Consider the following 15,685-nt stretch of genomic DNA (forward strand, 5'->3'; position numbering starts at 1 on the left):
AGGCATTACTAGATTACTGAGGAGTGTCAATCATTTATCAAATGTATGAATTCCATCATGCTAGTTATTCCACAGTGATTTTTTCATAACTGTCTAGGATGTACGCTGAGGAAACTACAATTGAGTTGTATCCTAACTTGTTCTGCAGATCAAGAGAAGTAATACAGTTAAATCCAGTTAAAGCATGTGTTCCTGTGTACCTCTTCCTCCTGAATTGTAATTGCTGTTTGTGATAATGGTGTGTCTTTTAATACAGTGTCGGGTTTGTATCTTCAGGGTTAGTGTCAGTGATGGCAGACATTAGACCAAAGAATGATTTGGGTCATCCATTTTGTGATAATTTAAGATCTGGAGACTGGATGATTGATTATGTCAGTAATCGTCTGATTTCACGTGCAGGAGCCTGTACAGAAGTGAGTAAAAATACTTATTTGGTGACTTTGGGGTTTTAAATTACTAGTTTGTTTCCTTTTCAATTACTGGTATATTTTTAAATTCAGTCTGTCTGTAACGTATTTCTTGTCTAGGGAATTTCTTCTAGGAGATTAAACCGCTAATATGTTTTTCTTCCCTATCCTCAATCCTATTTAAGAATACACTGCAAAAAGGAAGTGAAAAATATGTAGGGCATGGAGGGGTTGTTAGCTCTTACATAAAGGCCTGCAGGGATCCTTCCCCGTTTATTACTTTTCCTCCAAATAAAAATAAAGCAAACGGGTTTTTTTAAGTACTTTCAAAAGACGGCCTAAATACTGCTGAGGCATACATGATTATGATACAGTTATAGTAAGATTGCACAGTCAAGCACTGAGAAGATAAGAATTACTGAGATTAGTTACCTGTATAGCTGCATTGCAATACAGTCCTTTTCTTTCTTTGTTATGTTTTATTTTCCTGCACAGCAATTGCTTTATTCATTTCACAAGATGAAGACCTGATTTGGGTAACTTGCATAATGAATATACTAATAAAGGCTTTAGCATTCTTATTCCATTTTATTCCTGAAGTCAAGTGTAGTGATAGAAAGCAAAAGAATGGATAAAGCAGTCTAATGTTATATTGAAGCAAATGCTGAGTCTGATCTCAGTGACGGAGCTTTTCTGGAAGGGAAGTTAGTCAGATACTTGCCAGACTTACTGTTCTTCAAAGACTGTTGCTTATTTTTTCTGTGTTTTTTTTTTTTTTTGAGTTATTAATTTGTAGTGTCTCATTCTATTTTGCAGAAGATATAAAGTACCTATAGCTATACTGAAGACACATGAAACTAAACTTTACAATTTCACCATTTATATAAGTAGCTTTCCCTTCATAATTTTCAGGTTAAAAGTATAGTGTCATCATGTAATGTATCGACACGTACTTTCTTCATCTGCGCAGTCTTCCATCTGCAAGGTTTAAATCTTTAGTGACTTTCCAATAGGTTGTCATGATGTTCTTTAACAGTACTAGAAGGAAAGAAAAGAAATACTCCCCAGGTGTCAAACATTTTGCAGTGACATAAGGATGGTGAAGCTCCAGAATCCTGAGTCCTAGACCCAGATCTGCAGTCATTTTCACTAGTGGCCATACATAATTTAGCCTTCTGATAACTTTTCTATCCGTAGTCTCAAGCTTCATTTCTTCAGTCCTGTCTTTTTAAGCAATGAGAAACCTCCTTCCCATGCTTGGGTCGTAGTGATGCCTTTTGAGTTGTAGCTTTCCTTTGCTACTCAGTTTTAATAACTTCTTTGTGATTAATCTTTTTCTTTTTTTTCCCCCCTACAAGACTAGCCATCCTCGTTTCAGCAAAACATAATCTCTGTAGTTCATGTTCTTGCCCATTTATGTCATAGTACAGATATAGTACAGATTTTTCCCTCCTACTTTTTTTAGAGTTCATCTCTCTCAGCTGAAATTTTGGAGCAGGAGGATACAGCAATTCTGCCACACGTATCTAGCACGGACAACTTCTTAGACATGAATGGTGGCATGCTAGTGGTGATGTTAATAACTGAAGATAACCTCATCTTTGTGGTGGTCAAGCATAACTTGGATATAATAAATGTACAAAAACTGTGACGAATACTTTAACTAGATGGATCCTGTAAGCACTGGTTTTTTGAACCCTAGTGTTATCAAGTTCTAATTATATTGTATTTTAATAGGTTGGTAAATGGTTGAAGGCCATGTTTGTCTACCTAAAGAGAATTCCACGTTACCTCATCCCATGTTACTTTGATGCCATATTAGTGGGTGCATACACGACGCTTCTGGATGTGGGATGGCATCAGATGTCTAGGTATGCTTGGCATATCAGAGCTATAGAGGTATCTGTATATATTTGCACCTTTTAAGTTTTATCTGCTGGAGAATGTAATTTGAATATTTTCATACTTCTCCAATGTAAAAGGGTAAAATTGGCAGTGAATATCAAATCCATCTTCTAACAGTGGTGGTTTGGAAGATGGAGAGTTCAGATGCCTATCCAGGGTTTGAATTTATAACTACTGATGGCATTGTGCAGTAGGAGGAAGAAATCTTAAGACAGCATTTCTTTGCCAGGCTTCGGAAACTTTTTTTGCTATAACTTTAGTACAACTGCAATGATTCAAAGTTCGGGGAAAAAAGAAAGTACCGGATTGTACTTGATGCTGATGCTTTGTTCAACATTTCTTCTCTAACACAGCTAAATAGCCTTCATTTTCTGAGCACTTTGCTTAGTTCTTGAAATAACTGTTTAATCTTCGGTGTCTGCTTCTCCTTTGTTTCTTGGAAAGGGAGACTGATTTAATAGAGGCTTTATTCTAGCTATGAACATTCTGAACAAATCAGTATTGTTTTGTAAAAATACAGATGTTAAAATGGGCATAGAATTTGGTATGGCTGTGAAATCACGTGGACAGTAGTATATTTTATGAAAAAAATGCTTGGAGGTGAATTAGTCAGGAATGCAGGTTGTATTATTTTAGACAATGTGTTAATTGATTTATTGATTTACAATTTTTTTATATATAAGTGTATATATATATAAAAATGTGGCAATCTTTAAAAATACTGACTAGGTTTGACAGAAATTTTTTTTCATAGTAAAATATCTTTTATCATATTTTTGAGGTCTTAGGTCTGTATGTAGGCATCAACTAAACCAAACCAATTCCCTTTTTTTTTAACCCTTTTCCGTAGAAGTATTTGACACGAACACTCCCATCGGTGTTAATAAGTTAAAATTTAAGGCTAACATTGGGCACCCGTTTTGAGGGGAAAAAAGTGATTTACAAATTAAGGCTTGTGTACATAATTAGTTAATGCAAAATACTAATATTAACTCACTGTTAGTTTATTATATTTATTATGCATAATACTTATTAATAATCTTCTGTAAATGAAAAAGGGTACATTTTATAGACTGATATTGCTGAATGCAAAGTTACTTTAATTTAATTATGTTGAATTACAGATTTGTGCAGAATGGATCAACATTTGTTAAACACCTTTCCTTGGGTTCAGTCCAGATGTGTGGGATAGGAAAATATTCTTGTCTGCCAGATCTGTCTCCTTCCTTACATGATGTTCCCTATAGGCTGAATGAGATTACAAATGAGAAAGAACAGTGTTGTGTTTCCTTGGCAGCTGGTAAGTAAGGACAACATTTAAAAAAAAAAAAAAAAAGTCTTCCAAAATAGTTAAACTGGTTTTAGTAGCTATATGAAAATTGTCTGCATTGTGCTTGGGATCCATGTCAGCCACCACGTATAAAATATTAGGTAGCGGTTTTCCTCACCTTTCCCATGTGTTTTAACTTGTGTTTAAGGTAAAGATTTGCCCATATTAAGAATACAGGAGTTTTGTCTAGCAGTACTTCTTGGGGACAACCTATTTGTTACTGCTTTGGCGGGGGGAGATTATAAATACTTCTTTTACAGACATTTTTAGCTATATCCACTTTTATCATATATGGAGATCCACAAGTATGTTCTTTTTCTTTCCAGAAGACTTGCTTGAGATAAATATGCTTAGCATAATAGATTTCAGTTTATCTTTTTTAAATATGAATTTAAGAACTGAATTGTAATGGAGTACAAGGGTGAATTTATTGTTTACAACTTCTCAGAAAAAGAACGAACCATTAGCAGACCAGAAGAACGCCTGATGTGAAACTGTCTCCAAAAGGAAAGAGCATAAAAGCAGTCAGCAAATAGTGTTTATACCTCCGAATGTTCTGCCAGCACCTGGCAGTCTTTGAATTGGGCACTTTCCTATGTCAAAAGTATTATCTTCTGTGTTTAGTGGCTTAGAATGAATTTATTTTTGTTCCGAGTTGGCCCATTCCTTTCTGAAACCATAGAAACTTTTAACATCTACAGATTCAATGGCATCTCTCTCACTGGGGTGTTTATTTTCTTCTTTTTTTTGCCATCTGTCTTTCTCTCATGGAATTTTACTGCTTTTAGTTTCTCGCTTTTAGTAACATTCCATTTGCCTGCTTTAGAGTTACCTAGAAGCACAGAGGCACAATGTTCCCTTAAATTGGTCATAAAGATTAATTATACTAAAGGGTTTGGTTTTAAATATTCCCTTCACATATTCACTGGTAATTGTGTCTGAGATTTTTAACTCGTACATGGATTGTCATTCTCAAGTGCCGTTGCCATATACTATAAAATTGCAGAGGTGTGGAGGCCGTATTAGCAAATACTTTGGAAAAGTAAGCGATAGAAGTTAAAATGTTGTTCTACCAAGCATGCACAAGAGGCTGCTGTTTTGAAACTCTACCATACAGAATTTTTTGTTTGTTAGATTGAAAAACTTAATAAATGGAAGAAAAGACAAGGGTGGACCTTACTGTTGTAATTATTATGCTTTATCAGTCAGAATCATTCTTTAAGTTACACGTTATGATGTCTGCAGTAAGATGTAGTTGTAGAAGCTGCTGGAAAAGAGAAGCAGGATTCCTTTTATAGTGGCTGAGAACAATTTTGGGCTGAAGAAATTCATAGCTCTCCAGTCTTATCCCCTTTATGCTACTGAGATGGCATGGCTCTCATACATAAACACTTGCCAACAAAACGTTATAAATCTTGTCATAGTTCTGGCTTTTTGTTTGTTAGTTTTCTTTCTGCTTCTTTTAATTAAAAGGGTGGCACTTGGTTAAGTTACAAAGTGATTTAATAAAAATTTCAATGTGACTGTTATTGACATGAGAAATTCCATTGCGTGATCTTGAAATTCTAGAAGATAATTGTTCTAAAATGAGGTTTTATTTCATTTTATCAAGAACTTGGTCTGGAATATTGTTTACTTTAAATATCTTAATCTAGGAAAATTATAAATGTGAATATATTTTTACTTCTGGGTATTTTATACATACATGTGTGCTTGGAGATTTCTGCCATATCAATAAATGAGATGAACAATGACATTTCTTTTTAGGTTTACCTCACTTTTCTTCTGGAATTTTTCGCTCTTGGGGAAGGGATACCTTTATTGCACTGAGAGGTCTAATGTTAGTTACTGGGCGCTATCTAGAAGCAAGGTAAGACTGACTTATACTTAGTTCTTACTGGTTTTGCAGGTAGGTAGGAAAAAGGCATGCTCTCAAAACCTCTAACACAAGTTGTTAGAAACAGTTGATGTGCAGTAGAAAACTCTAATGGCTCTAGACAGACTTGGGAGTTCTGTCTAAGTGGAATTAAAAATACTACTTCAATGATTCTCTCCTGCTTTCTTAGCGCTGATATGAAGCTGATGTTCTGTGTAGATAAGGTAGTTTTAATCCCTGTAACACTACTGCTTGTCCTTAAACAAAGTGATTGTGTTTCACATGTGCTTGCATCATTGTTGCTGAGCAATAATTTCAAAATTATTTATTTAAAATTTGAAGTAGCAAGAGAATACTATTTTAATCAGAAAGCTACGATTGCATGTCTACCGTGATTTCTTTTTTTTTTTCGCAACTGCTAGTATTTGTCTGCTAATACTAGAAATCAACTAATTGTGGATTGTTACAATCTCATATCTGTTTGTAAATGTTTAACCTGACAAATGAGCCAGATATAAGCCAGATCTATTGATTTGATATTTCCATTAATCTTTTAATTTGGGTGGAGCTTGCCACATGATAAAAACATAAAAATTAGTTGTTTTACATTAGCATGTATTTATGCTGTTGTACGTTTGGCCAACTATTACCTTTCTCGTGCAGTAAGATCTGCAGTCTACTAGTGTGTTTATATTCCCTTTTAAAGCTAGTTGGTATCCATGTTTTCTGCAAGGTATGCGCAACAGTTCTCAAATTAAACATTTCATAACCTCAGTTGCTGTCACCTTTCCTACTTTAATAGGAAATTCCCATCTACTCCTGCCCGCTCTCCTCATTCCATCAGAATGCATACCAGGGTAATCACAAACAATGTCAATAAAAACCTTCCCTGTGACCTTAGTGGGACTTGGATTTAGGCTCTATGTCACTACCTATGAAAGAGCAAACTAGCTTTTCCATATTAGCATATGTTGTATGTTTTGTACAGATTGATTTAAATGTATTCATGTTGGGGAATTAGTAGGGAATAGATGACTTATTATTATAAAAGTTGTTCATGCTAAATGAAGTAATTTGTAGCTTTTAACAGCAAACTTTTGGCATCTGTCTTTAAGATCCTGTTTGTCTCCTTGACTTACCTTGCTATTGAGGTAAACTTGTTTGCTTTGTACTTAATACTTGGTCCAATAATGGCCTTGAAAGTAACTTAGTCAAGACTGTGTTTTTGTTTTGTTCTAGGAACATCATTTTAGCATTTGGTGGGACTTTAAGACACGGTCTCATTCCCAATCTGCTTGGCCAGGGAACACATGCCAGATACAACTGTCGTGATGCTGTATGGTGGTGGCTTCAGTGTATCCAGGACTACTGTAAAATTGTTCCAAATGGATTAGACATTCTCAGGTGTCCTGTTTCTAGGATGTACCCAAGAGATGACTCTTCTCCTCAGCCTGCAGGCACTATGGTAAAGATCACTTCTGATTTAAGTATTTAACACAACTATAAATTTTCAATGAAAGGATGTAATTTTTCTAGCTACAAGAACCTGTTGCTATCTGTTGTTTATGGTGAAATTTGGTTATAGCACAAGAATTCCGTATTTTAGGCACTCCTCACTACATCTGCATCATGTGATTAGACAGGCACAGGGGGTTGGGGATGGAAGAAAAAAATTCCATCAGCTTCTAAATTTTTTCTTTGCTTTTTGTCTTGGAAAAATATTTACATTAAAAATTGTATAAATGTATTGCCGTTGACAAAGATGCTACTGAAAATGTTAGATGCTTTTCTTTTGAAGTATCATAAACTGGAGGGTAAGAATTGCTACTGTTTGCACATTAGATAGAGCCTTTCTACTCATTTTTCATCTTGCCTTTCACATATCATCCAAATATGCAATCAATCTAGGATCAGCCACTTTATGAAGTAATACAGGAAGCAATGCAACGACATATGGAAGGCATAAATTTCCGAGAAAGGAATGCTGGTCCGCAGATAGATCAAAACATGAGAGATGAAGGTAACATATACGGAACACTTGCTATGCAATTCAAAAGATTATGATTATATTTTATATCTTTTTCTCTAGCTATTGAGTATATTTGTGAAAAATCAATTATGTTTAATGCAACTAAAACTACATTACTTTAAATAGATTTAACGTTTAAAAAGTGCCTAATTGTTTATTATCAGCAACTGCTTATATAGAATCATAGAATCATTAAGGTTGGAAAAGACCTCTAAGATTGAGTCCAACCGTCAACCCAACACCACCACGCTCACTAAACCATGTCCCTAAGCGCCTCATCTACACGACTTTTGAATACTTCCAGGGAGGGAGACTCAACCACTTCCCTGGGCAGCCTGTTCCAATGTTTAACCACTCTTTCAGTAAAGAAATTTTTCCTCACGTCCAATCTAAACCTCCCCTGGCACAACTTGAGGCCATTTCCTCTCGTCCTATCGCTTGTTACTTGGGAGAAGAGACCGACCCCCACCTCACTACAACCTCCTTGCAGGTAGTTGTAGAGAACAAGAAGGTCTCCCCAGAGCCTCCTTTTCTCCAGGCTAAACAACCCCGGTTCCCTCAGCTGCTTTTCATAGGACTTGTGCTCCAGACCCTTCACCAGCCTCGTTGCCCTTCTCTGGACACGCTCCAGCACCTCGACGTCCTTCTTGTAGTGAGGGGCCCAAAACTGAACACAGTATTCGAGGTGCGGCCTCACCAGTGCCGAGTACAGGGGCACGATCACTTCCCTACTCCTGCTGGCCACACTATTTCTGATACAGACCAGGGTGCCATTGGCCTTCTTGGCCACCTAGGCACACTGCCGGCTCGTGTTCAGCCGGCTGTCAACCAGCACCCCCAGGTCTTTTCCCGCCAGGCAGCTTTCCAGCCACTCCTCCCCAAGCCTGTAGCATTGCATGGGGTTGTTGTGGCCGAAGTGCAGGACCCGGCACTTGGCCTTGTTGAATCTCATACAGTTGGCCTTGGCCCATCGATCCAGCCTGTCCAGGTCCTTCTGCAGAGCCTTCCTGCCCTCGAGCAGATCAACACTCCCGCCCAACTTGGTGTCATCTGCAAACTGAATGAGGGTGCACTTGATCCCCTCATCCAGATCATTGATAAAGATATTGAACAAGACCAGCCCAAAAACTGAGCCCTAGGGAACACCGCTCGTGACCGGCCGCCAATTGGATTTAACTCCATTCACCAGAACTCTCTGGGCCCGGCCGTCCAGCCAGTTTTTGACCCAGCGCAGAGTACACCTGTCTAAGCCGTGAGCCGCCAGCTTCTCTAGGAGAATGCTGTGGGAGACGGTGTCAAAGGCTTTACTGAAGTCCAGGTAGACCACATCCACAACCTTTCCCTCATCCACTATGCGGGTCACCTGGTCATAGAAGATGTTGGTCAAGCAGGACCTGCCTTTCATGAATCCGTGCTGGCTGGGCCTGATCCCCTGGTTGTCCCGCTCATGCGTTGTGAGCGCCCTCAAGATGAACCGCTCCATAATCTTCCCCGGCACCGAGGTCAGGCTGACAGGCCTGTAGTTCCCCGGATCCTCCTTCCGGCCCTTCTTGTAGATGGGCATCACATTGGCAAGCCTCCAGTCATCCGGGACCTCCCCCGTTAACCAGGACCGCTGATAAATGATGGAGAGTGGCTTGGCGAGCTCCTCCGCCAGCTCCCTCAGCACTCTCGGGTGGATCCCATCCAGCCCCATAGACCTGTGAGCATCCAGGTGGCGTAGCAGGTTGTCAACTGCTTCCTCTTGGATTATGGGGGGTTTATCCTGCTCGCCGTCCCTGTCTTCCAGCTCAAGGGGCTGAATACCCTGAGGATAACTGGTCTGCCTGTTAAAGACTGAGGCAAAGAAGGCATTAAGGACCTCAGCCTTTTCCTCATCCTTGGTGACAATGTTCCCCCCCACATCCAATAAGGGATGGAGATTCTTCTTGGCTCTCTTCTTGTCATTAATAGATTTGTAAAAACATTTTTTGTTGTCTCTAACGACAGCGGCCAGATTGCGTTCCAACTGGGCTTTTGCCTTTCTCATTTCCTCTCTGCACGACCTAACGAGATCCCTGTACTCTTCTTGAGTTGCCTGCCCCTTCTTCCACAAATGACAAACTCTCCTTTTTTTTCCCCAAGTCCCAGCAAGAGCTCCCTGTTCAGCCAGGCCAGCCGTCTTCCCCACCTGTTCTTCTTACGGCGTATGGGGACAGCCTGCTCCTGCGCCTTTAAGACTTTCTTCTTGAAGAACATCCAGCCTTCCTGGACCCCTTTGCCCTTCAGGACTATCTCCCAAGGGACTCTCTCAACCAGTGTCCTGAACAGGCCAAAGTCTGCCCTCCACAAGTCCATGGTTGCGGTTTTGCTGGCCCCCCTCCTTACTTCACCGAGAATCGAGAATTCTACCATTTCATGGTCGCTAAGCCCAAGACGGCCTCCGACCACCACATCTCCCACCAGTCCTTCTCTGTTTGTAAACAGCAGGTCGAGCGAGGCACCTCCCCTGGTAGGCTCACTTACCAGCTGTGTCAGGAAGTTGTCTTCCACACGCTCCAGGAACCTCCTAGACTGTTTCCTCTCTGCTGTGTTGTATTTCCAGCAGACGTCCAAGAAGTTGAAGTCCCCCACGAGAACAAGGGCTAGCGATCGTAAGACTTCTGCCAGCTGCTTGTAGAATGCTTCATCCATGTTTTGGTATAAGTTATCTTTAAGTAAAGTTCACTTAAAAAGTACAATTGCCTTCAGAAACCCACCTCAGATCTCTTGTTTGGAGGTGTTTTTGTTTATTTAGGAGTTTTGGGCTGGGGCAAGGGGGGGAGCAGTTGGGGTTTTGTTTAAAATATAGACTTCACATGTGATATTCTTGCTTGGCAGGTTTTAACGTAACTGCGGGTGTTGACCATGAAACTGGCTTTGTCTTTGGAGGGAACCGCTTCAATTGTGGCACTTGGATGGATAAAATGGGAGAGAGTGACAGAGCTCGCAACAGAGGAATTCCTGCTACTCCAAGGTACAAAATCCAGGCTTTTGGGGGGGGATTTCTTAATTTTTTTTTTTAACTGAAATTCTTCTGCAGAACTACTATGCCTTCCATTAACACATCTGAAAGGTGGTCTCTCAAATGTTCTAAATGTTTCTGCCTACTAAAATGTTAATGGTAATTTTTTTTCTTTGTGCTTATTTGAAGAAAAAAGGCGTGGTTTTAGCAGGTGAAGCCCTCAGCCTCTGGCATGGTCTTAGCTCCAATGCAGAGTCAACTTTTGAATTCAAGTAGTAAAATGTAATTTAGGAAAAACTGTATACTCATAGCACTAGCAGTACTTTGTTATTTAGACTTATTATAGAAGATACCTGTTGATAATTGTGTTGTTTGAATGCTGCTTATTTAGAATTCAAAAATAGCTACATCATCTAAGTTTTTAAAGTTGAGATCAGACATTTTAAAAATAAGCTCTTTACTATGTGCTAGCAAACTGCTGCAGGCATCTTTGCTTGAGTTTAGTACAGCATCAGTTTCAAATTGATTGCCATCTGTTGGTGAGAACCGAAGGAAAACATTATCTTGCTTGACAAGTCAGGCATTTTAATTGGGAACCAAGAGAGGTTGAGGTACCTGCCCTAAAGAGGCTAAATTGGTGATGCTGGAGAAAAATTTTACATCAAGAGGCAAAACTCAATAAGATATAATATGAAATTTGCGCATATGATAATCATCTGAATATCACCTGAAAAATAAGCAAGCCCAAGAAGTCCATTTAGCGCTTATTTTAACGCTTCACTTTTGACTTGAGTAATCTATTATGGCAGAAACGTTACCTAAGTTACCAAAGTGCATGTGCAGATGAGAACCTCTGTATTGAACAGTTTTAACATCAGAGGATCAAGTTGTTTGGGGCTGATCCTTTTTTCATGTTCTTAATCACTGGTATAAAATTATCTTAAATCTGTGCAAATCAGCTGGGTATGATAATACCACTTTAAATTAGTCTATTTTACAGGAAAAAAAGTATCTGTTAGCCAGTTTACAATCAAGCTCGTTCCCTGACTGTTAACTTGATAGAAAACCCCCCTTTTCTCTATTGTTGCTTCATCAGGTGGAATCCTACTGATCTAAATAAAAGTAAATTGACAGTCTGCTTATGCTAATGTTCTCTTCTCTTATTCTTGGCCCTTCATGAAACTCAGAAGTACCCTATAAAACTGAGTGTGCCTAAAAGTGGCAGATAAGCTTCAGCGTAGATAAAGTTAAGATATGCATGTAGGGGAAAAATAATCTAAACCTTGCCTACACAATGCTGTCAGAACTGAGCTACAACACAGGAAGGAAATCTGAGTCATTGGTAGTTTTCTGAAATCATATCTTAGTGTACAGCAGCAGCCAAAAAAGCTAATAAATAATAATACTGTCATCAGTAAAGGTTTTTAGAACAAGACAGAGGGCATCAGTCTGCCTCTTTGTGAAACCTTGCACCTGCAAGATGCACTTGTATCTTGAGTTTTACGTGTAGTGCTGGTCTCAAGAAGGACATAATAAAGGATGGTACAGAGAAGGGCAGCTAAAACTCAAAGGGATGGAGTAGCTGCCTTGCAAGGAGACATTGGAATATCTGAGGACTCTCACCCATATTCTCCTGAAAACGAAGAGAGGTATGACTGAGGTTTAGAAAATCATGACAGTAGTGATGATGATGGAGCTGTTATTCACAAAACACTGCAATACTGTAGAACTTTGGGATGCTCGTATAGGAGAAATAGGGGAATAGTAGGAGAAATAAGATACTTGCAGATTTTTTTTTTTTCAGTTACTTATTGACCTTTAATAGCCTTCTTAAAGTAATTCTTGGGCTTTTTTTAATCATTATTATTTTAGAGATGGTTCTGCTGTGGAAATTGTTGGCCTGTGCAAGTCGGCTGTTCGCTGGTTGCTGGATTTATCTGGGAAAAATGTGTTTCCATTCCATGGAGTCACTGTAAAAAGACATGGTAAAAACAGGCATATCTCATAATTGTATTACTGGAGTATAAAAATAACTACAATGATGAAATGGTGGCCATATAACATCAGGGATGTTATACTCAAGAAGGTTTAGAGGGAAAAGGGGAAAAACTTGGGAAAGTATCTTGTATGATTAAAATCTTTTGTTACTACAAAAACTTATTGAGAGTTGATACTGTCTTGTCAATATTTCAGGTATTTTATTGCATGTATTAAGGTGTGGATTACAAATGAATTTTGGAGCCTAATACCATTTCTCAAAATGGATATAAGTGATAGGATTATTATGTATTATGATGATACGTATCATTCATTACAAGAATGCTAAGTAAAATGACACAAGACACTTCTTTTCTTTTTCTTTTTTCCAATATTCACAACACAGAAAACCACTTTCTGTGAATATTTACGTAAATATCTTTAGATGTCCCTTATGTTTCAGAGGGATACTGCTCTGGTTTTAAAGTTACTTTACTTTGAGCTTACCCAGCCCAAGTGAATATATGTGCCCTGTAAAGCGTTTTTACTCTTCAGTAAAGGATAATATTGGAAAACAATTAATTTAATGGTTCTTTTATTCTATTTCAGAAAACGTGAATGTAAGTTTTTGTGGTGGTTTTTTTTTCTTTTCCTGTCTGTCCTAGACAGTACAGATTCTTAGGTCATGAACTTACCTGTCACTTCAGGATTTCTAAAAATCTATGGCTAGAGTAAGACAATTTAGAATTCAGTACACAGCAATATTATAATCCGTAGATGTAGAAATAATATTTATAGGACTTGTCTTACCTCTTTTGTTCCAGAATCATAAGCAACTTTTTTAGATTCAGTTTGATGTGTGTATACACCCTTCTGTTGTTAATCTCATGTAACTGAGTTTAAATTTCATTCATCTAATGCTGAATCTATTTTAAAACAGCCTTAATTCCTGTTCACAATCTATGCCTTGTTTCTTAAGAATAGGCTTAGTGTTAGAGTTTCTAGGTTTTTTGTTCTTCTGGCCATATCGTATTTCAATTTTGGTAGTATTGTCCTTTTTGCTATATTCCCATTGTAGTTTAAGAAAAACAGGTGATACTTCTGCACTCACCTAATATAAAACTAATGTACAATTCTTTACTATTTTTGGTTCTTGCATAAAAAGCATTGCTTATTTAAGATGTATGTGTATCTCAATCAGGAAGATATCCCTAGCACAATTCTGCTGTCTGAAACCTGATGGTTTTTCTAGTCTCACTTGAAGTTTCAGTGAGCTGTTCCTGTGAACTGTAGAATTAGCCTAAGCCTGGGGAATCACTGTTATGTTAAGTGTCAGGAATTCAGGCAGAGAAAGCTTTTAAAAGTGACATTATCTTAATGTTTTGACACTCTCTTTGAAGTCTCCAAGATAGCAAGAATATGTACACCAAGTACTGTAAAAGAGTTGGCATGTTACCGTGCTGAAATGATAATTATAAATTTTAAACTTACTCAATTAAATATTTACTATAGATCACAGTACCTCATACTGTTTGCCTCTAGCTAACTGCAAGTTAAAAAATGTTGTGTAAAAAAAAAAGTTGTGCATGTGTTGGAGTTGATCTGTGGTATAATTCAACTTCTAGATAATAACTTTTTGCAATGCTACTATGGCCTTTATTGTGTTAGGAGTATCTTAACTAAAACTTCAATAAGCAAACCAGTAAAAATAGACATAAGCATACTTCTGGTGTTACCACTGTGGCTGTTTTCAGAAAATAAAACCTGTATGTCCATCTTGCAGGAAAGGAGGAGATTATCACATATGATGAGTGGAACAAAAAAATTCAAGTACACTTTGAAAGGCTGTTCTTTGTCTCTGAGAACCCAGCAGATCCTAATGAGAAACATCCAAATCTCGTTCACAAACGTGGAATTTATAAGGACAGCTATGGAGCTTCAAGTCCATGGTGTGATTACCAACTCAGGCCAAATTTTACAATAGCAATGGTTGTGGTAAGTGAGGAGGGGTGAGGGGAAGCATTTGCACATAAAATTTTCTTATTATTGAACTACTTGCATTGTAAGGTTCATCTGCATGGCATTTTATCAGGAACATACATTGCTTAGAATAACTTTTTGAAAGCCTTTCTTTTCCATGGTGTTAACGTTGGTCCATCTTGGAGTATCTCCTAAAAATACATCCTTGACAGGACTTACCTAAATGAAACTGCTGTCCAGCGTGTAGCTAGGATAAATTTGCAGTGCTGACTGTGTTCAGAATGTCTTTTAAGGTTAGGTCTGGCTTTTCCTGTCAAATTAGCTAAAAAGCATGGGTTGTTTGTTGTCTTTATCAGGTTCGTAAAGAGCTTCAGTAATAATACTTGGCAAGTGTATTTAAAATTAAATAAAACTTAAAACAAAGCACTGGATAGCTTCTGTCCTCTTGCTTACTCTGACTTGTAGGTTCCAGAAGTTGATTCAGTAATACAAAACTTTGGCTTTTTGTGGTCTTCTGCATTTGTATACAGTCTTATGTGTGTACATGTGCAGAGTTTACTCATTAAATCTTTATTATTTTATTAGGCCCCTGAGTTGTTCACACCTGAGAGAGCTTGGAAAGCTCTGCAGATAGCAGAGGAAAAACTGCTTGGTCCATTAGGCATGAAAACCTTAGACCCAGAGTAAGTATAGTAGAGATAAGAATCAGTGTTAATTACAAAACATGACAGTAGGAATTATTTGACATGTGGGGTAGCATTGCTTTTGTTAAAATCCTCATATATACCTGTGAAATAAGGCTGCAATAAATACTTCTGGAACAATTATTTTTCTGTTCTAAAAGTCCATGCAATTGATTTTATTTATGTAGACAATCACCAGGTGTTTTTGGATGCTACACAGCAAGCAAGTCAAATTTGGTATCATAAAAGATGTTGAATTTGCATCTTGATACATACTTATATATGATACAGTGCACAGCACTACAGTTTGAGTAAAAGCATAAGGGCAAAATTATGAATTCAAGTCATTCCAAGACTTGAACCATTTTCCTACTAGTTTAAACCATATTTGGAATTCCATTGTCATATAAGATACAGAACCTGGTGGAATCCTCCCTAACTTAAGCATCATTAAATGTAAATGCCATGACAAATTTTTGTTCATTTCTGCTTTCCGTTTTTATGTATGATTTTTG

The 15,685-nt window shown here is 38.0% G+C and overlaps 1 protein-coding gene across 4 annotated transcripts in view; it reads left to right on the forward strand.

Annotated features, from left to right (window-relative positions):
* AGL (amylo-alpha-1,6-glucosidase and 4-alpha-glucanotransferase) overlaps positions 1-15,685 on the forward strand; it is a 43,035-nt gene that overhangs the window by 22,281 nt on the left and 5,069 nt on the right. For all 4 annotated transcript variants that reach the window (XM_076337828.1, XM_076337827.1, XM_076337829.1 and 1 more), the window contains exons 22-31: positions 277-413; positions 2,145-2,278; positions 3,437-3,612; positions 5,410-5,512; positions 6,758-6,983; positions 7,427-7,538; positions 10,407-10,542; positions 12,403-12,515; positions 14,291-14,502; positions 15,073-15,170. In XM_076337828.1, coding sequence (XP_076193943.1) covers positions 277-413; positions 2,145-2,278; positions 3,437-3,612; positions 5,410-5,512; positions 6,758-6,983; positions 7,427-7,538; positions 10,407-10,542; positions 12,403-12,515; positions 14,291-14,502; positions 15,073-15,170 — 1,447 coding nt within the window. The remainder of the gene's footprint in view (positions 1-276; positions 414-2,144; positions 2,279-3,436; positions 3,613-5,409; positions 5,513-6,757; positions 6,984-7,426; positions 7,539-10,406; positions 10,543-12,402; positions 12,516-14,290; positions 14,503-15,072; positions 15,171-15,685) is intronic.

This window comes from Aptenodytes patagonicus, chromosome 5 (genome assembly GCF_965638725.1).
Source record: "Aptenodytes patagonicus chromosome 5, bAptPat1.pri.cur, whole genome shotgun sequence".
NCBI lineage: Eukaryota > Metazoa > Chordata > Aves > Sphenisciformes > Spheniscidae > Aptenodytes > Aptenodytes patagonicus.